The sequence below is a fragment of the Scyliorhinus torazame genome, chromosome 14, assembly GCF_047496885.1.
Source record: "Scyliorhinus torazame isolate Kashiwa2021f chromosome 14, sScyTor2.1, whole genome shotgun sequence".
Lineage (NCBI taxonomy): Eukaryota > Metazoa > Chordata > Chondrichthyes > Carcharhiniformes > Scyliorhinidae > Scyliorhinus > Scyliorhinus torazame.
The window spans coordinates 51,764,221-51,784,686 of record NC_092720.1 but is presented as its reverse complement, the minus strand read 5'-3'; the positions used below and the strand labels follow the sequence as shown (position 1 = coordinate 51,784,686).

The window sequence follows — 20,466 nt, the reverse complement described above, 5'->3', positions numbered from 1 at the left end:
TAAGCATGCTCCTCTGCGTACTCTGAGCTTTTCATGTGGTGTGTAGTTGCTTGAGGCCTTTGCCTTTTGTACCATTGCATTTCTTCGCTAAATGCCTCTATTTGTTGCATCAGCGAGAAACAGCATCCAGAAATTTGGACTGATTTGCATAGTGTGGCCCTCCACACCTAAAACACTCCACAGCGTTAACTTTTTTTCTGGAAGCTGCTTTATGTATTTGGTGCAGCACCCCTGCCTGGGAACTACTATTAGTTTGCTGAATAGCTCTGGCATTGCTGGCAGCCAATTCCAAACCCTGAGAAATTCTAGAGCCTGCTTAAAGGTCAGCGTGGCTTCACCCAACAACCGAAGCTGAATGTTGTCCTCATTAATGCCGCAGACCAGCATATCTCGAAGCATATCTTCTAGTACTTCACCAAAATCATATTGTCCTGAAAGCTGGCGTAGTTCTGCCACAAAGTCAACAACTGATTGACCTGCTTTTCGAATATGGCTATGAAATTTGAATCTTTGAACAATCATTGAGGCATTCAGATTATGGTAATTTTGGACCAGAGTGACTAAGCCTTCAAATGAAATCTCCCCTGGCTTCCGGTGCACGGCCAGATTCCTCATCAACTTATAGGTATTCGCCCCACTCAGGAGAATTGCATGCTGTTTTGCCGGATCTTCTATTTCATTTGCGAAAAGGAAATGCTGCAGCCTCTCCACATATTCTGCCCAGTCCTCACATCGCTCATTAAACTCTCTGGGCATGATTCAGTGGCCTCTTTGCACCCAAGTTGGTGTCGGGACGAGGCCATTGAATCTTGCGAGAGGCCTCTTGTGAGACTCGCGATTCTCTTTGGGTGGAATTTTCCATTTCTTGACGCTGAGGCAAGAAATCTGACACGCAGCTCGCTGACTGCACAGCCGGCATTTCACCCTTAGGGGGCTGTGCTAGGGAACACTTCCAGGTTGTCAGGCTGCAGTGCCAGAGGGCTGTGCCATGGTGCCTGGGGCAGTGCCAGGTGGCAGTGCCAAGGTGCCGGAGCAGTGCCAGGATCCTACCCAGGTATGTTCCTCTCCCTCCAGGGGCTATGCGCCCCCGACAGTGAATGTATCATACAAAGTTTGTCATTTTTATGTTAACAACTTAATAGCAACAACCTTAAATCTCTTATACCCCCTCAACCCCACCATCCTCCCTCACTTATCCTCTCCCCTCCTAACCCTCCCACCCCATCCCCCTAATTGCTGGCCAAGAACAGGTCCTTAAAGAAAGCGATGAATGGCATTAACCTGGAACAGAGCCTTTCTTCGAACCCACTCAGGGTATATTTAATCTTTACCAATTGCAGAAATTCTGCCGGTCACTCAACCATGCCAATTGTTCATTATTCTCTCCCATCCGGGGCATGACTTATTGTGGAGTCAATGTACAAGGTGCTTTAAGTGGAGGTAAGTCAGCAAAGACTGGCTGATGGGAATTGTGATAGCAGAGGAGCTTATGAGAATCTATTTTGCCCAATGACCAGTCTGGTGATGGTCCCATCCTGCATAGAGTTAGCCCTGGCTTCATGGTCATGGCTCCCAGCTGCACTGTCATTGGCAACCTTTTTTTATCTTTATCCATTTTGCAATCTTCCGGATGTTCAGCAACTTCGTCCTCTTCAGAGGTTGGAGCTCTGGTTATGGTGTCCTCTTCATCAATTTGCACAATGTTTTGCAGCATGCAGGACAGCACTATTATTCTTGATCCCTTTGCTGGGGCATATTGTGGAGCTCCATCTGATTAATCAAGGCACCTGAGGCACATCTCTAAAATACCAATTGTCTGCTTGATGACACTCTTGGTGATGACATGACGGTTGTTGTAGTTGCACTCGACCTCCATCTGTGATCTCCTAAAGGGGGCCGTTATCCAAATTCGTCCCCTCGAAGCCAACCATGGATCAGCGTTGGTCTGAGGTAGTCAGGAACTCCTCAGTATGAAGGAGTCATAGCAGCTCTCAGGGAACCTTGCATGCAAATAAGGGAAGACCTTGTGGTTGTCACAAAACACCTGCACATTGAATGAATGGAAGTACTTCCAGTTACAAAAGGTTTCCGCATGTTGAGTTGGGCTTTTATGGGAACATGGGTGCAATCAATAACACCATGCACCTGAGGAAAACCTGCTAATTGGGCAGAGGCCAAATCTACAGGGAAATGAATGCGATCCTCCACACGGAGGCAGTACGGTGCACAGAAGCAAGCAGGGCAGTAGTTACAGCCTTAATGTAGCTGCAGGTTGCTGACTGGGATGTACCAAACAGGTTGGCTGATGATCCTGGAACGATCCTGAGGCATAGAAGTCGAGAGCAACCTTCACAGCCACTGGCAGGGCAAAGGGCTTGAGTTACTGCTGGACCACGTGACCTATGTCTGTCATCACTTCACAGCTTTACCTCAGTCATCTTTGGCACTGTTTACCCGTCATATTGAAGTAGGATGTTCGAGGTCTGTATTCTCTTCCCACAGGGTAGTACCTGGTTGTTCTGCCTCTCCTCTCCACATCCCCTCCCCCATCCCCCACACTCCAGATACTAGTCAGCCAACACAGTCATCCTTGTGATGTACTGCTTTCCTTTGCTAATTGGAAAACAGAAAGACTCGTTATCCAATCGAATAATATTTGACTGTCAGCGTTCCCCTCCACCACATGTTCAACATTTTAATATCTTATAAAGAGAAATGCCCAAAGAAAAGAACAAAAAACAATCTTTTTTAATGTCCTGATGATTTTTCTCTCGGGTTGCTCACAGCAGTGTCCTGGAGATTGATCTTCAATGCTTGGAGTCGACAGGCCAATCCTGGGTGGTTGGCAACCCTTCTTCCTCCTGACTCTCTGTCCTCCTTTTGCTCAGGGTGACTAGCTTCTATCATCTCGATATGCAATGGAGGGTGCCATGCCCATCTGCTCCTTCACACGAAGTGCGATGCACCCTTCTCCAGCATAAAGTTATTCCTGGAATTGGGTGCATGAGTCAGTAGGGGCAGAAATAATTGCCCTGTGACAAGAGGAGCCCACCCTCCTACTTCCTGGGGTCATAGTAAAACTGTTTGAATTGTTTTGTGCTACTTCTGGGGCTGTGAATTTTAAAGCAAATTCAACAAGGGTGCACTATCTCTCCCAAGTTTTCAAAGAATGACACCAAATTCAGACCTGCTCTCACCAGGTCCACTTTGGACACTCCAGTTCCATACTCCTAGCATACCAAAGCCCAACTAGAATGGAGGCAGCTGATGATATAAATGGCCAGCTACCTCTGTAAAATGTACATGCACAAAATGCAGCCCACCATCATGCCTGCCCACACGGGAATGGGAAGAGCTGCGTTCAGGGGCCGAACCCAGGATTTTCAGTTTCCTATTTTTGTCGCAACAGAGAGAGAGGTTGTCCTTCATGGAAAAAATCTGGGCCGGGAGTAATGAGAACCTACAGATCCTGTTCTCAATGATAACCTCTCTACCTTGCTTTGCAGTTTTAGAAATCATGTCAAATTCCAACTCTTGGGCCAAGCTTTCAGTAATCCTTCCTACTCTGCCACCAAGTTATTTGTCTGCTTATTGTTTCCTCTGTCAAGCACCTTGAAATGTGTTCCTATGGCATCGCTGCCATTATAAATGCAAGTCCGTGTCATTATCAGTTAAAGCACTAATTCAAGGAACAATAATAATTGATCTGGGTGAAAGATAAGGGCCGTAATTTTCCAGCCATTCCCACCAGTGGGAGCCTCCCCCCCCCCCATCGGTTTCCCCGGCGACTGAGGGTGCTTACAAACAGGAAAATCCATTGGCAGTGGTGGGGCTGGACGATCCCGCTGCCGGCTAACAGTGGCCCACTCCGCTGCCACAAAGCATGTCATAGGAGGGGCGGGAAGGCCAATAAAATTATCAAATCTAAAGAAATATGTTTTACTAACAGCTTTGTTTTATTAGTATTTATGGCTTTTCAGCAAAAAGATAAAGAAATTACATCAAAAAACATTGAACAAATAATAAATAAAAAGGTATTGCTGTGAAAACAATCATAGCAGCAGTGCATTCTCTCATCTCACACTTCAATCTATCAACCATGAGGTGATAAAATACCACATATACATATATATATATGTACATACATATACACACTTTCTTTTTACAAAAGACAGAAATGCCTTTAGAAACTCTGCAACTCTTTTTCAGCTGACTCATTTATAAATTTAAAACTTCTCAAAGTAGCAGCTGAATAAGAGAATAAAAAGAAAACAAACTATGATGTGTGATGCTAAATTGCTGGTTAAAATGTGCCTGGGTAAAACCAATCTATAATGTAGAATTTTCTTGGGGCTTGAATTTGACATTGTGGATAGCTGGTTTACGCACGGTGAGTGGGATTCCCCCCACTTCCACGGCATGGATTTTGGCGGTAGAGGCGCCTCACCATGGGCTGCTGTCAGGATCTTCCGGTCCCACCTATGTCTCCACGTTTTCCTTGGCTCGCTTGTCCAATCGCCGGGGAACCCACCGTGGAGGGTCGCCTTTGGCAGGACCAGAAGTTTCCACTGGTAGGAAAGGTCCAAAAATCCGGGCCATGAAGCTCAAAGACACTGACTGAGAAGTGACTGTCTGTGTGGAGTTTGCATGTTCTCCCCGTGTCTGCCTGGGTTTCCTCCGGGTGCTCTGGTTTCCTCCCACAGCCCAAAAATGAAAAGGTTAGGTGAATTGGCCATGCTAAATTGCCACATAGTGTCCAAAGATTACTTGGGGTTATGGGGGTAGGGCAGGGGAGTGGGCCTGGGGAGGGTGCTCTTTCAGAGGGCCGGTGTAGATGTGATGGGCTGAATGGCCTACTTCTGTACTGTAGGGATTCTATGACTTGCTATCTTACTGCCTGATTGTAAAAGGATCAACAGCGCAGGAAACTAACTTTCAATTGCCACTCCATGTGGGCTGATTTTGTTTATAACTCCACCTACATTAACTTATTATTTATTCTCCCTTAATTGTGCCTGTAAGAAAAACAAGTGAATTATTTATCCCAGCACTAATGTTACTACGTTGTGCTTAAATACATTTTAGGTTATTAATGATTAACCTCATCAATCCAACAACATGAAATGTTTTGAGAAAGGTTACAAAAAAATCACATTTATACAGCATTGTACACAATATTTACAAACTATTTGGGAGGTTATCAATAATATCAGAACTTGTATGGATACTAATATTACAACTTAAAAGTAGCGTTTAGATTTTCCCACCATTTATCATTGATAGCTTGACATTATGGTTGAAAATCATAGTTCTTCAATGTGAAAGTGAGTCACTATCTTGGAAACGTACTACAAAAGACCACCTTTTCCTGAGATAACTCATTTTAGTGAAGTATTCCCTCTGCCCCAAGTATCTCTTACATTCAGGTACAGATGCTGGAAGATCGACCAACACAAAATTACTTTGCACAATGAAGTTGAGTTTCTCTCCTCCTGAAGACATGGCTTTTAACACCGCTTGTTTTAATGCAACTAACAACTCTAAAGACATTAGTTCTGGCAAAGAAATAAAATGCAAATGGTGACGCATGCCATGTTGTTTGCGCCCTTTCCATTAATTCTCTCCTCGAGATGTCTCCAGTGACAAATAATCTTGTGATTGTAGAGTTGTGCAGAATCAAAGCCTCCTCAAAATACGTTCAATAGCTATCTGATGGCTTTTTGTTAAGCATGTGACACTTCTGATGACTTAATACGAACAAAATATGAGGGCAGCACGCTAGCACATTGGTTAGCACAGTTGCTTCACAGCTCTAGGTTCGCTAGTTCGATTTCCGGCTTGGGTCACTGTCTGTGCGGAGTCTGCATGTTCTCCCCGTGTCTGCGTGGGTTTCCTCCGGGTGCTCCGGTTTCCTCCCACAGTCCAAAGATGTGCAGGTTAGGCGGATTGGCCATGTAAAATTGCCCTCAGTGCCCATAAAAGATTAGCTGGGGTTACTCGATTACCGGGATAGGGTGGAGGTGTGGGCTTAAGTAGGGTGCTCTTTCCAAGAGCCGGTGCAGACTCGATGGGCCGAATGGCCTCCTTCTGCACTGTAAATTCTATATCCGAGATCATCCAATCTTCAAATTTTAGTCAAAACATAAGTAATTTTTCTTCTTCGGTGAGGTTCCAAATCTGCATTTATATCATCCAGGATCTCTAACAGCCTCTTAGAGGATAACCCAAATATTTCATAAATTTGACATGAAACCAACTGACCACATAACAGTCACTCCATTTGAAAGGTTATGTGAAAAGCTTTGAAATGTTTCAACGTATTATAAGGTGCAATGAAAATATTAATTCCTTCCTCCCTTCCCAACTGTTAAGAGTTGTGGAGATGCTCCAACCCAAACATTATAATAAATTCTCCCTAAACTATTGAACTCTTCTTATCACTGGAAACACGGGTGACTATGTTAACACTGGCATCCCAGCAAGAAGAACAGAGTTGCAAATACCCCAATCGTAATGCTACACTATGTTTTTAAAGCATCCAAGGCCAGGGCAATAACTCGTGCCATGCTCCTGTAAAAGGAATCATTCTCCAATCCAACCAGACTTTGAAAGGTTGCGGGCCGACCTCCAACCATAGCTTTCACACGTGCTTTAAACAGCCCTTTCTCGTTCTTGGAAGCCATGTCTACCAGAACCTGGGCAAGAACATAAACACATCAAATAAAGAGCCATTGAAGAGAAAATTCCTTTCAGAAACTGATGGCTAATTAATGTAAAATAAACTGCGATGTACCATAACTATTGCCTTCTAGAATTGATGCCAAATAATTAATTTCTAATCCAGCCTGGAATTGTGGAAACATCAGACAATTTACTAGAAAATTGAAACGATAACACAAGAGCATACAAAAAAACATAATTGCCCCTCTGTAAGAAAGCTATAATTGCATGGGAAGGTATCAGAAGAAGCGCAAGTGGACATGATGATAGAAGAATGACCAAGTGTATCTGGGAGGGGAGGTATCTTCGGAAAAGCAGAGAGCAGAAGGGAAGATATATTTGGTTGTTCAATCTTGTTGTACGTAATGAAAATGACCAAAGGTGATCTGGGGAATTCACAAACTGAAAGAATGGATGGTGAGGGCACACACTACTCACTCTCACCATGATTCACAATATATTGCATGTAGCACTATTTCAATGCATGTTTTGGACACAACAGATAGCATTCTAATATTATGTTTTGTTTTTGTTTGCACATGGGACGTTAGTGTCGCTGGCTGGGTCAGCATTTATTGCCCATCCCTAATTGTTCTCTAGAAGGCGGTAGTATGCTGCCTTTCTTGACTGCTGAAGTCCATGTTAAATAGGTACACCCATGGTGCTATTAAGGAGTGACACCACCTCTAACAGTGCAGAGTCCCTCAGTACTGCACTGGAGTGCTCAAGTCGCTGGAGTCATAATTGAGCCCAGAGCCTCTTGGCTCAGAGGCAAGACTGTTACCACTGACCAACAGTATGTCCTAGAATGGCAGTTGAGGGCCTATATGTTTTGTAGGACTCCAATTTGCACATTAAAAAACTTTACACCTGACTTAGATGGGTGTTCTGGCCACCTGATAGGCTGCACTGGAAAGACAGGGAGAGCCACAGCTTTGGGAGAAATGGGGCAGTCATTCATTTCCCTACATGTTCAGGGTGCTATTGCCCATTTCCCCTGGACAGAAGGCTTGAACATCTCTCTCAAATTCTGTTTTAAATTTTTATTTATATTTGTAAACTCTGTCAATGAAGATATTTCTGTATTAAAATATATACCTCTTGGAATTGCATTGACAGTTTCTCTGTTGGTATAGCCAGAATCCATCTATATTCATCCATCAAGGAACTGACATTCAGCAGTGATTCGTTGACACTCTGACAACCTAAACAGAGAAAAGAATAAAACTAATATGCTCTGAAGAAGAGTGGAATTGGACTTGAAACATTAACACTGTTGCCTTCGCCACAGATGCTGCCAGACCATTGAGTTTTTCCAGCATTTCTGTTTGTATTATAAAACATTTCTCCTTGTGAAGGACTCAAATGGCAGAGTTATACATATAGCTGAACAATTGACACATTTAACAGGATGGACATGTAATACTAGTCACAGAAAAGATTTTAAAATTAAGCTTTTCATGGTTACAAATTACAGGGAATTACACAGAATCTACAGCACTGAAATACTCTATTGCCCCAACCAATCTGAGCCTGTGTTTGTGCTTCATATGTATCCCCTCCCACCCCTTTTCATAATCACAGAAAATACAGTGCAGAAGAGGCCCTTCAGCCCATCAATTCTGCACTGAAACATGAAAAGCCCCTGACCTGCCCACCCAATCCCATTTGCCAGCACATGGCCCATAGTCTTGAGTGTTATGATGTGCTAAGTGCTCATCCAGGAACTTTTTAAAGGATGTGAGGTAACCACCTGTACCATCCTCCCAAGCAGTGCATTCCAAACCTTCACCACCCTCTGGCTTTTCCTCACATTCCCCCTAAACCTCCAGCCCCTCACCTTGAACTTGTATCCCCTCGTAACTGACCCTTCAATTAAGGGGAACAACTGGTCCCTATCCACCCTGTCCATGTCCCTCATAATCTTGTACACCTCGATCAGGTCGCCCCTCAGTCATCCCTGCTCTAATGAAAACAATCCAAGCCTATCCAACCTCGCTTTATAACTTAAATGTTCCATCCTAGACAACATGCTGGTGAAACACCTCTGCACCCGCTCCAGTATAATCATATCCTTCTTATAATGTGGTGACCAGAATTGTAAACAGTCCTCCGGCTGTGGCCTCACCAAATATTTATATTACTCCAACATGACCTCCCTGCTTTTGTAATCTATGCCTCCATTGATAAAGGCAAGTGTCACATATGTCTTTTTCACCACCCTATTAACCTGCCCTCCTGCTTTCAGAGATCTATGGATAAACTTCCCAGTGTCATGCCGTTCATTTTTCCTTTAACCCAAGACTCTCAACCTCACTGTTAACCACCCGGCCAATCTTTCTGTCACCCACAAACTAACTGATCCTACTCCCCAAATGGTCATCTATGTCATTTATATAAATGGCAAATAATAGGCCACCCACCACAGATCCCTGTGGTACGGCACTGGACACTGCCTTCCAGTCACTAAAGCAGCCGTCTGTCATCATCTTCTGTCTCCTACAACTAAGCCAATTTTGAATCCATCTTATCAAATCACCCTGTATCCCATGTGCATTTGCCTTCCTAATGAGTCCCCCATGTGAGTCCATGTCAAAGGCTTTGCTGAATCCATATAAACTACATCAACTGCACTACCCTCATCTACACACCTGATCACCTCCTCAAGAAATTCAATCAAATTTGACAAAGCCATGCTGACTATCCAGATTGCACCTAGCCTATCCAAGTGGAGATAGAGGTGATTCTCCCAAAAGGCAACAAAGTCCCATACCCAGCGCATTTAGCCGTGTGTTTCTCAGCGCTCACAACACCGATCCCCTTGGAGGCCCCCATGAGTGTTGTTCCGTCTGGTCCCCATTTGTAGAGACTAGTTCTGAATCGCCCAAGGTGTCTGAGGCAAAGGGCATGAATCCCAAAGCGTCAGGTACCTCAGGAATCTGCACATTAGAGTCAGACTAGCTGTCTCGCTCTAATATGCAAATTTGTCAAAAAGTGATCCCGCCCATCATGGGTGGGATTTACATCGCAACATCTCGCGAGGTCGTGTTGGATCTGGCGAGGCATTGCGAGCCGGGTGGAGTGGTGTCTCCTGGATTTATCGGCCATGCTGTACCGTGGTGAGCTGCTTTTCCGGCACAGCCTGACCATTGGATCGTGCCCAGATTCTCTCTTTCAGAATTTTCCCCAATAGTTTACTGGCTTATCTCTACAATCGTTCTTTAAAAAATATATATTTTTATTCTCCTTTTTCACATTTTCTCCCAAATTTACACCCACCAACAATAAACAATAATCAGCAACAAATATGTCAATCCCCATATCAATAACAACGATCCCATCCTCCCACCAACCCCCAAACATTAGCCCGCATGTTTACATAATCAAATGACAAAAAGGAATCAGGGATTACCCATAGTCACCATCAACACCCCCCCCCCCCCCCCCCCCCCCCCGGCAACGCTCACACACATCTTCTACTCCTTCAAAGAATCAGCTCATCCTTGCCCTTGTGAGGTGTGCTTTGTATACCACCTTCAGCTGTATCAGCCCCAACTTCGCACATGAGGTGGAGGCATTTACTCTCCGGAGCACCTCACGCCAGACCCCCTCCTCTATAACCTCTACAAACTCTTCCTCCCACTTTGCTTTGACCCCTTCCAGTGGTGCCTTCTCATCTTCCAAAATAGCTCCGTAAACCGCTGACACTAACCCCTTCTCCAGTCCCCCTGTCGTCAGCACCTCCTCCAGCAATGTGAAGGCCAGCTCCCCCGGGAAGCTCTGTATCTCCTTTCTGGCAAAATCTCGAACCTGCATGTATCTAAACATTTCTCCCTGCTCCAGCCCATACTTCGCTTCCAGCTCCTTTAATCCTGCAAACCGACCCCTAAGAAACAAATCTTTTAGCCTCTTAAACCCCTTCTCTTCCCATTTCCAAAAATTTCCATCTCATCTCCCTGGCTCAAATCCGTGGTTCCCCCAAATCGGCATTTCCCTTGACCCTGCCCCCAACCCGAAGAGTTGGTGAAACTGCGTCCAAATTCTCAATGAAGCCATTATTACCGGACTCCCTGAGTACTTCCCCGGGGCTATCGGGAGCGGCGCTGTTGCTAGTGCTATCAATCCCGACCCCCTGCACAAACTCTCCTCCATTCTGACCCACTGAGAATCAACCCCTCTGACCCAGCTCTGCACCTTCTCCACATTCGCTGCCCAGTAGTAGTACATCAGGTTCGGAAGACCCAAACCCCCTGCTTGCCTTGCCCTCTGTTCCCATTTTGGCCACCTTCCCTCCCCATATGAACGAGGTAATCCTTCCCTCAATCTCCCTGAACAAAGTCTTTGGCAGGAAAATTGGTAGGCATTGAAAAATAAACAGAAATCGCAGCAACACATTAATTTAACCGCCTGTACCCGACCCGCCAGTGACAGAGGGAGACCATCCCACCTTGCCAGATCAGCTTTCACTCTTCCCACCAAACTAGAAATGTTGTACCTACGGAGCCCCCCCCACCCCCGGGCAACCTGCACCCCCAAGTACCTAAAGTGAGTCCCTGCCCTATGGAATGGCAGCCCCCCGACCCCTGCCCCCACCCCCGGCCGAGACACCACAAAATACTCACTCTTGTCTAGGTTCAACTTGTACCCCGAGAAAGACCCAAATACTCCAATATTCCCCTTATCGACACACTCAGGTTCCGATACAGCAAGTCATCGGCATAAAAGGACACCCTATGCTCTATCCCTCCCCGCACTATTCCTTTCCATGCTCCCGAACTTCTTAATGCGATGGCCAACGGCTCAATCGCAAGTGCAAACAGCAGGGGGGACATAGGACATCCCTGCCTCGTCCCCCGGTGGAGACAAAAGTATCTCAAGCTGATGTTATTTGTGCGAACACTCGCCCTCGGCTCCTTATATAGTAGCTTTACCCAGTTCACAAATCTTGGTCCAATCCCAAACCGCTCCAGAACTGCCATAAAGTACCCCCATTCTACCCGGTCAAATGCCTTCTCAGCGTCCAATGCCACAACCACATCTGTTTCCTTCCCCTCTGCTGGTGCCATAACGACATTCAAAACCCTCCTAATGTTTGAAAAAAACTGCCTCCCTCTCACGAACCCCGTCTGATCCTCACCTATCACCTTCGGGAGGCACTCCTCCAGCTTACCCGCCAGTACCTTCGCCAATACTTTTGCGTCCACATTCAGAAGTGATATGGGCCTATATGACCCACACTCCGTCAGATCCTTATCTTTTTTTTAGCAACAGTGAAATTGATGCCTGCCCCAAGGTTTGTGGCAACACCCCCTTCACTATCGCCTCTACAAACATCCCCACCATTAGGGATGGTGCCATAAGGTGCCAGCTTATCCTTGAATTTTTTTATAATATTCCGCCGGAAACCCATCCGGCCCTGCCACCTCCCCGACTGCATCTTCCCAATCGCATCCTTTATCTCCTGCTCCACTATTGCTCCTTCTAATGTAGCCCTATCCCCCTCCCCTAACTTCGGGTACTCCAACCCATCGAGAAATTCCTGCATCTCACGGTCTCCCCCAGGTGGCTCTGACCTGTACAACCTCTCATAAAACTCCTCAAAAACCTTGTTAATCAGCTCCGGAGCCACCACCAACTTTCCTGCCCTATCCCTCACCTGAAGAATTTCCCTTGCCGCTGCTTCCCTCCAAAGCTGACCAGCTAACATATTCATGTTCATAAACTGCACCCCTTGCTCGTCTCAGTTCGCACACCGCCTTCCTGGTAGACAGTCGGTCGAAGCTCGCCTGTAGTTCCTCTTTTCCAGCTTCGCTGGGTCCCCATCTTCTGCATAACTCCTATCTACCTCCAACATCTCATCTATTACCCTCTGCATCTCCAACCTCTCCTCTTTGTCCACCCTGGCCTTAAACAAAATGACCTCACCCTGCACCACTGCCTTCAGAGCCTCCCAGACAACTGCCTTCGACACCTCACCTGTGCAGTTGAAACCTACATATTCCTTAATTACCTTTTCAATTTTCTCACAGATCACTTGGTTCCCCAAAAGCCCCACATCCAGTTTCCACCCCGGCCTCTGCGCTACACCCTTCTTCAGTACCATATCCACCCAATGTGGAGCGTGATCTGACACTGCAATTGCCGAGTATTCCGACCCCTTAACCCCAGCCAGCAAAGCCTTCCCCACTACAAAGAAGTTGATCCACGAGTATATCTTATGGACTGCTGAGAAAATGAGTACACCCCTTCCCTTGGGTGCAGGAACCTCCAAGGGTCCACCCCTCCCATTTCCACCATTAGCCCAGCCAGCGCCTTCGCTGATGGGACCAGCGAGCGTGGCCGTGACCTGTCCCACCTTGGCTCCTGCACCAAGTTCCAGCCCCCCTCCACAATCAGTTTGTGTGTGTCCAAGCCGGGGATGGCCCCAAACACCTTCTTCGCGAATCCCACATCGTCCCAATTGGGACCATATACACTTAACAGCGCCATTAATCTCCCCTCCAGCGCCCCTGTCACAATCACATATCTACCCCCCTGATCTGCCACCACCTTCTCCATCTGGAAGCGTACCTTTTTGCTGACCAGCACCTCTACTGCTCGAGCCCTTCCGTCAAATCCAGAGTGAAACACTTGACTAACCCAGCCCTTTTTAAGTCTCACCTGGTCCTTCACCCTCAAGTGAGTCTCTTGCAGCATTGCCACATCGGCTTTCAAACTTTAAAGATGTGCAAGAACCCTTGACCTCTGGACCGGACCTCCTAACTCCCTCACGTTCCATGTGACTATCCTAACTGGGTGTCTCTCACCCCCCCCCCCCCCCCACCCTTCTTATCCACCATCATCATACCACCGGGCCCTGCCCCATAAGCCAGACCCGCCCCTGTCCATTGTTAACATCAAACCCCTTCCCCTCCTCCCAAGAATCTCCCCTACATTTCCCCTTGAAAAAACATCTCCCAGCATCAATCCCTTCCCCCCCACTCTTGCTCGCCTCGTAGGGCCATTGAAGCCTGCTATCCAGGCTCCAACGTCCGCAGCCCTCCTCTCACCTCACCTCCGTTCACTAGCTGACTTTAGTTAGCTAGCGCGGGTGGTTCCCCCCGCCAAGTTATATCGTCCCCTTCCACCCAGTCCCAGAGAAAGAAAAAAACAGAACCAACAATCCAACCCATACAATTCACTAACATAAGATTTAACCGTCGCAACACAGAACGCCAATCAACCCAACCATTAACTTGAACTCTGTAACAATGCAAAGAGAAGTAAATTACAATACACATCAGTAAAGAGAAAGTTATAGCATTTATACATTTTCCAGCTCCCCTATCACAGTCCACAGTCTCTCTTCCAGTTCCGCTCCTCACGTCTGTCCCAAGCCTTCTGCCCTCACGAACGCCTCAGCCGCCTCCGCTGTCTCAAAATAAAAGTCTTTGGCGTTATATGTTACTCTCAGCTTCGCTGGGTACACCGTACCAAATTGCACCCCCCCTTTTGTACAATGCTGCCTTCACTCGCCCGAACGCCGCTCGTCTTTTTGCCAACTCCAGCGTCAAGTCCTGGTAGATCCGAACTCCAGCACCATCCCACTGCACCTCGCGCTTCTGCTTCACCCAGCTTAACACCTTCTCCTTCATGCAGCACTTATGGAAGCAGATAATTACTGCCCTTGGTGGCTTGTTCACTTTGGGCTTCGGCCTTAATGACCGATGAGCTCGATGTAAGGGATTCTCACCCTCCCCCATCAGCTCTGCCAACTTCTTAGCGAAGTATTGTGTTGGCCTTGGGCCCGCTGTCCCTTCGGGCAAGCCCACAATTTTCAAATTGCGCTGCCTTGACCGTTTCTCCAAGTCCTCGAGCTTAGCTCGGAGTCCTCTGTTGACCTCCACCACCCTCCGCAGCTCGTCCCCCATCGAGGTGAACTGGTCGCTGTGCTGCGACACAGCCTCCTCCACTTCCTTCATCTTCTCGCCCTGCTCTCTCACTTGGGCCGATGTCTTTGCCACAGCTACCCTCACCGGGGCGATTGCCTCCTCCACCCATGACTTCAATGCGACCGTCTCCTTCCTCAAGGCCTCCATGTGCCTCGCAAACTGTTTTTCCAGCTCCACCGCCATCACCTCGGTCATCTTCTCCACCGTAAGTAGCCCCACCATGCGGTTCGGCTTCCGCCAGCTTCATTCAGTCCTCTCATTCAGCGGCGAACCCGCGTTTCCTCCTTTCTTCGACGCAGCTCTTCGCATCCTTTAGCGGCTTATTGTTTTTCCTTTCTTTTCTTCCCCCTTTCACCCTCCTGTCCTTCATCAACCTGATTTTTTTTGAAAAAAAGCAATTTTTCTTCCTTCACACAAAAAAAAGGGAAAAAGGGGAGAGAAAAAAACAACTTTCACCAAACTTCTTTAAAACTTCTTTCTCTTCTCCTTTACATTCCCCCAGAGTTCCCCTGGGACCGGACTTCAGCCTTCTTCATCCTAGGTGGGAGCCATCAGATGTGGGACATCCCACCTACATTGCGCCCTGGCCTTGGGCCTGCCGCCTCGGCCTCCTTTTGGCTCCACCGCCGCTGCTCTGACCTCCGCGCCTCGCGGGGTTCTTCGCCAGTTTTTAAACCGGCCCCGCCAGCTGCCCGTGACGGCCCCAAAGGCCGACGATAGTCGGGGTGTGATCGATGAATCGGGGAAATCCCCAAAAGTGTCGCAAATCGTGGCCACCGGCGGGAGCTCTTGTTGCAGCCGCCCTGCTCGCATACGCCACTGGAACGTCCCTCAACAATCGTTCTTAAATAGTGGAACCGCATTAGCTGTTCTCCAGTCCTCTGGCACCTCCCCCGTGGCCAGGGAGGAATTAAAAATTTGGGTCAGAGCTCCTGCAATCTCCTTCCTCACCTCCCACAACAGCCTGGGACACAATTCATCCGTTCCTGGAGATTTGTCCACTTTTAAGCCTGCTAACACCTCCAATACCGTCTGCAGGATTTTCCGTGGGCGAGATCTTCTGCTTTGCCGGCAGCCCACCCATGTCCGCGGGTTTCCCAATGGCGTGAGGTGGCCACGATGGGAAACTCCATCGGCCAGCTGCAGGAACGGAGAATCCCTCTGCTGGTGGGTGCGCCGTGCTGGATTACGGGGCTGGCAGGATGGAGAATTCCATCCCTTGACACTCTGTGTGCCAATTTGCTCAAGAACCTCACAGTCTCTCTGCAAGAATTCCGTACCTACATCCTCATTCTCTTGGGTGAAGACAGATATGAAGTATTCATTCAATACCCTACCAATGTCCTCTGGCTCCACCCACAGATTTCCCCCTTTTGTGTCCAATGGGCCCTACTCTTTCCCTAGTTATCCTCCTCCCGTTGATATACTGTCATGTGAGAGTACCTTTAAGAAATGGGTGTTTAAGAAATGTACCTTTAAGAAATGGGTGTTTATCAGTGATGTCAGAGTGTGGGTGGAGCTGGGCTGTCTGTCAGCTTTTTACTTTCATTTTAGGCTGTTTGCTGCAGGGTGTGTTTTAGTTTTGTTTTCAGTGTTGGAGCTGAAGCCAGACAGAGCAGGTGTACTGTTGAGCTCTCTGCCATGAAAAGACTATCTCTTGATCATTTGGTGAGTTCAGAATTATAAATGTTTTCAGCAGTAAATGTAAGCCTGATGTGCTTCTGTTAAAAGGTGTTTCTTATGTCTTCTGGATGTTGTTTGGGAAGTTATTAAGGATTACTTAGTGTTGTATTCTTTGGGGGTTGTCTTTGAATTAATGGTTGCTAAGATGTTCACTGTATGTTTCAAAAAGGTTAACTTGAGTTCATAGAATAAACATTGTTTTGCTTTAAAAATTACATTTCAATTTCTGCTGTACCACACCTGTAGAGTGGGCCGTGTGCTCCCCATACCACAATCTATTAAAAGTTGTGAGCCAGATGAACTCCATGATACACTTTGGGGTTCTCTAAACCCTGGCCCATAACAATACTTATAGAATATCTTGGGATTTTCCCTATTTTTACCAGACAGAGTTTTTTCCTATCCTCTCTTTGCTCTCCTAATTGCTTTTTTACTCTCCATCTTGCACTTTCTGTACTCCACTACTATTTCCGTTGATTTTCTCTCCTTGTAGTTTCTAAAAGCCTCTCTTTTCCTTCTCATTGAATCCTGAATATCTCTGGTCATCCATGGTTCTCTGGGCTTGTTATTCCTTCCTATCACCCTAGAGGGAACATGTTGAGCCTGTATCTCCCCCATTTCCTTTTTGAATGCCCTCCATTGCTCTTCTGTAGACTTCCACACAAGTGACACTTCTCTGTCTACCTTGACCAGAACCCTGCCTTATTTTACTAAAATCCACTCTCCCTCATCTAACATTAGAATAACCTGCCATTCTTTTTCACCTCATTTGTTCAGCTAGCTTCCCCTGAAACATATCAATCCTATTCCACTAAATTAACACTGGAGAATAGAAGACTTTGTTCATTTTAGCTGGTGTCTTCTTACCCATCAAAAGATGTAGTCTGAGTAAGATACAAAACAACATTCTCTCTGATCCACCCCAAAGACATAGAGGTAGACATAGGCTTGGAGGAGAACTTCCATGTGGTGGTGTTCCAAGTATCTTCTGCCCTTGTCCTTGTAGGTGGTAGTAGTCATGGGTTTGGAAGGTGCTGTCTAAGGAGGCTTGGGTACTTCCTGCAATGCATCTCGTAGATAGTACACACTGTTGCCACTGTGTGTCAGTGTTGGAGGGAGTGAATATTTGTGGATGGGATGCCAATCAAGTGGCCTGCATTGTCCTGAATGTTGTCACTCTTGAGAGTTTTTGGAGCTGTACTCATCGAAGCAAGCGGAGAGTTTAGTTTCTGATCAATGGTAACCCCCCAGGATGTTGAGATGGGTGATCCAGTGAGGTAATGCCATTGAATGTCAAGTTAGATACTCTTTTGTTGGAGATTGCTCAGGACAATGCCCTGAGTAATTCCTGCAATGACGTTCTGGAACGGCGATGATTGTGGTTTCAAGAACATAAAAGAAATTCAAAAAGAATTTTAAATATTTTTACATTTTAGAAGATGATTAGTTAGCTGTGCATTATCTTTTGAAGATTCACTGTTAGACAAAATAGCTGGACCCTGGTAATATTTTATTTCTTTATTTGATGTGCCATCCTCCAATTTGTTTCCATTTTGGATGTCTGCCCCATCTCACAGATCCAAAACAAAAACAATGTTCAGTTTGGAGGATTTGACTGTCATTGAAAGTACTTGCCTCTCTAAGTGACCATCCCTTTCAAACTTTGCTGAAGTTTTTGATTGCATACAAAGTGACAACTCACCGTTGGTTTTCACAAAGGTTCCAGAATCTGGCAGAACGTTTGAAATATCACGTTTTTTCACCTTCAAATCATTTTGTGATGTGTTCAGTCCTATTAAAAATAGTTGGTTTACATTAGGTTTCTTTTGTATTTCCAAAGCATGCTAGGGAATAGCTTTCATTTCAAAACAGAAAATTAGTTCAGTTTAACTTAATTAAACCCTCTACGTTCTTTGCTTTCATCACCATCTCACCTCTTGCAGTTTGAAGGCCAGAGAGGTGATCATGGCTCTTCTTTATACATTCTTCCCTGGCTGGGAGGATGAATGGACAGAGGCTCCCCTGCTTAGGAGGCAGGTGGCCCAATTTAACCACACTGTCCCCCAGCTGGAGGAGAGAGAAGACCAACTTGATCAAATCTTCTCCAAACTGAGAAAACAGGTGAGGCAACCTTCACTTTTCTCAACTGGAAATAGCAGACACTTGGATTGTTTTTATTCATTGGCAAAAATGTACCAGTCTTCAACTAGGATAGAGTGATGTATAAAAGCAAGGAATTTCATCTAGATGGACATGTCCTGAAATCACTTATGAAGAAAAGTCATAATCGACTCGAAATAGGTAAACTCTTAACAGATCCTGCCAAACCTGCTGATTTCCAGAACTTCCTGCTAAATTTCTGATACCTCTCTTGCTGTATTTAACCTCTGCTTCCTTCAGCCTAATCCTAAAACAGATGGATAAATCTCCAATCGGCCTAATTTTCATGGAGACGAGGTAATGCTGCAGAAGGGAAGAAAGGAAAAGGAAAATTGAATAATTATCTAATTCTCCGTTCCCCCAGCCGCGTGTTTCTCAGCTGCGGGAGGTGGCGTGCTGTTTGCAATGGGAATTCCCACTGAAGCCACCCGGCAATACCGGGAAACCTGCGGGTGGGAGTGCGCTGCCAGCGGGACCAGAGAATCGCGCTGTCAGTGAACAGCCAGAGAATTCCGGCCAGTGGGCGGGATTCTCCGACCCTCTGCAACGAAATCGCACTTGGCTCGGGTGCGGAGAATTACCCAAAATAGGCTCCCATGATGACACGCGATTGGGTGTTATGGTGGGAGGCGTGGATATCAGACACCGGGGGGGAGCCTCGACGACTGGCAGGCCTGCGACCGGGGGGGGCCACAGATCTGCTGGCCATCGTGATCTGGGAACGACCTATCTTCCTCCGCGCGGGCCCGATGTGTAACTTTGCCATGTCGGCGGCGTCCGCGCCAAGGTGGATCCGCTTGCGGCTGCCGTGCGTATGCGCGGCTGCACAGTCTGTACAGCAGGGCCCCGCCAGCAGCCAGAGCTGCGGGACACATGCCGGGGTCCTGCTAGCTCCCTGGAAAACAATGAATCACCCCGGACTTTCGAGGAAAAAATCCGGAGTGATTCTCGCCCGTTTTCTGGCGGGCGTTGGGACATAGTCCCCCAAAGGGAGAATCCCGCCCAGTGTGCCTGAAAGATTTTAAAACGTACCATTGTGCTTCAGAGATGTCAGAGACAATCTCCCTGCATCATGTGGAATCTTCTGCATGTGGGCAAGTAGCTCATCCATCTCACGCTTGGATTTCAAGCTTCCTATCAGAATTTGAAACTGTTCCTTTAATGATTCCATCTCCTTTTTGGAATTCTAAAAATAAAATATTTGCACACATCCTTTACAGACAGTTTGTGACTAAGAAGAATAACCATTTCTCTAATGAACACACTGACAGGTGTTATGCCTGGAATGGAAAGACAGATGAATATGATGGGTTGTGTATGAAATGAATGAAAATCGCTTATTGTCACAAGTAGGCTTCAAATGAAGTTACTGTGAAAAGCCCCTAGTCGCCACATTCCGGCGCCTGTTACGGGAATTGAACCGTGCTGCTGGCCTGCCTTGGTCTGCTTTCAAAGCCAGCAATTTAGCCCTGTGCTAAAACCAGATTTCCTTCTGCAAAATAACATAGCAAGATTATTCCAAGTATATTATTCTAGCATTAGCCATACCGTTCACTATGGAAAGAAACTACAGGGCATTAAACTATACACGTTTATACCATAATTAAAAAGAAGTATTAGATTATTATGTAATGTAATGGCAGAATTCGATTGGATTTGATTGGATCGTATTTCATAAAACAGATAAGCTTGTTAGTGATAACACTCTTTCCTCAGCTATTTATAAAGCATTCACTCAGTAAATACAATAATTCTGTCCCAGTTGTGAACCTTGCTCAGAGATTGTACATAGAATTATAACATAGAATAATTCCATGAACTGCACGCTTTTCAGGATGGATGCAGCATTTAGAGTGCTCGAGAGATGAATTTACCACCCAGGATCTAGAACACAAAGTAAAATTAGTGTAAGTTAGTGTCACAGGCGGTGGTGACTCGGGCATTTTCACTGTAACTACATTGCAGTGTTAAT

At 46.4% G+C, this 20,466-nt stretch overlaps 1 protein-coding gene across 1 annotated transcript in view; it reads right to left on the bottom strand.

The window, feature by feature from the left end:
- Nucleotides 1-4,064: 4,064 nt before the first annotated feature.
- Nucleotides 4,065-20,466, bottom strand: part of prss56 (serine protease 56) — a 104,292-nt gene continuing 87,890 nt past the window's right edge. The window contains exons 14-17 of the mRNA XM_072474179.1: nt 19,527-19,680; nt 18,037-18,126; nt 7,819-7,925; nt 4,065-6,695 (exon numbers count right to left, since the gene is read on the bottom strand). Coding sequence (XP_072330280.1) covers nt 6,522-6,695; nt 7,819-7,925; nt 18,037-18,126; nt 19,527-19,680 — 525 coding nt within the window. The 3' untranslated portion in view covers nt 4,065-6,521. The remainder of the gene's footprint in view (nt 6,696-7,818; nt 7,926-18,036; nt 18,127-19,526; nt 19,681-20,466) is intronic.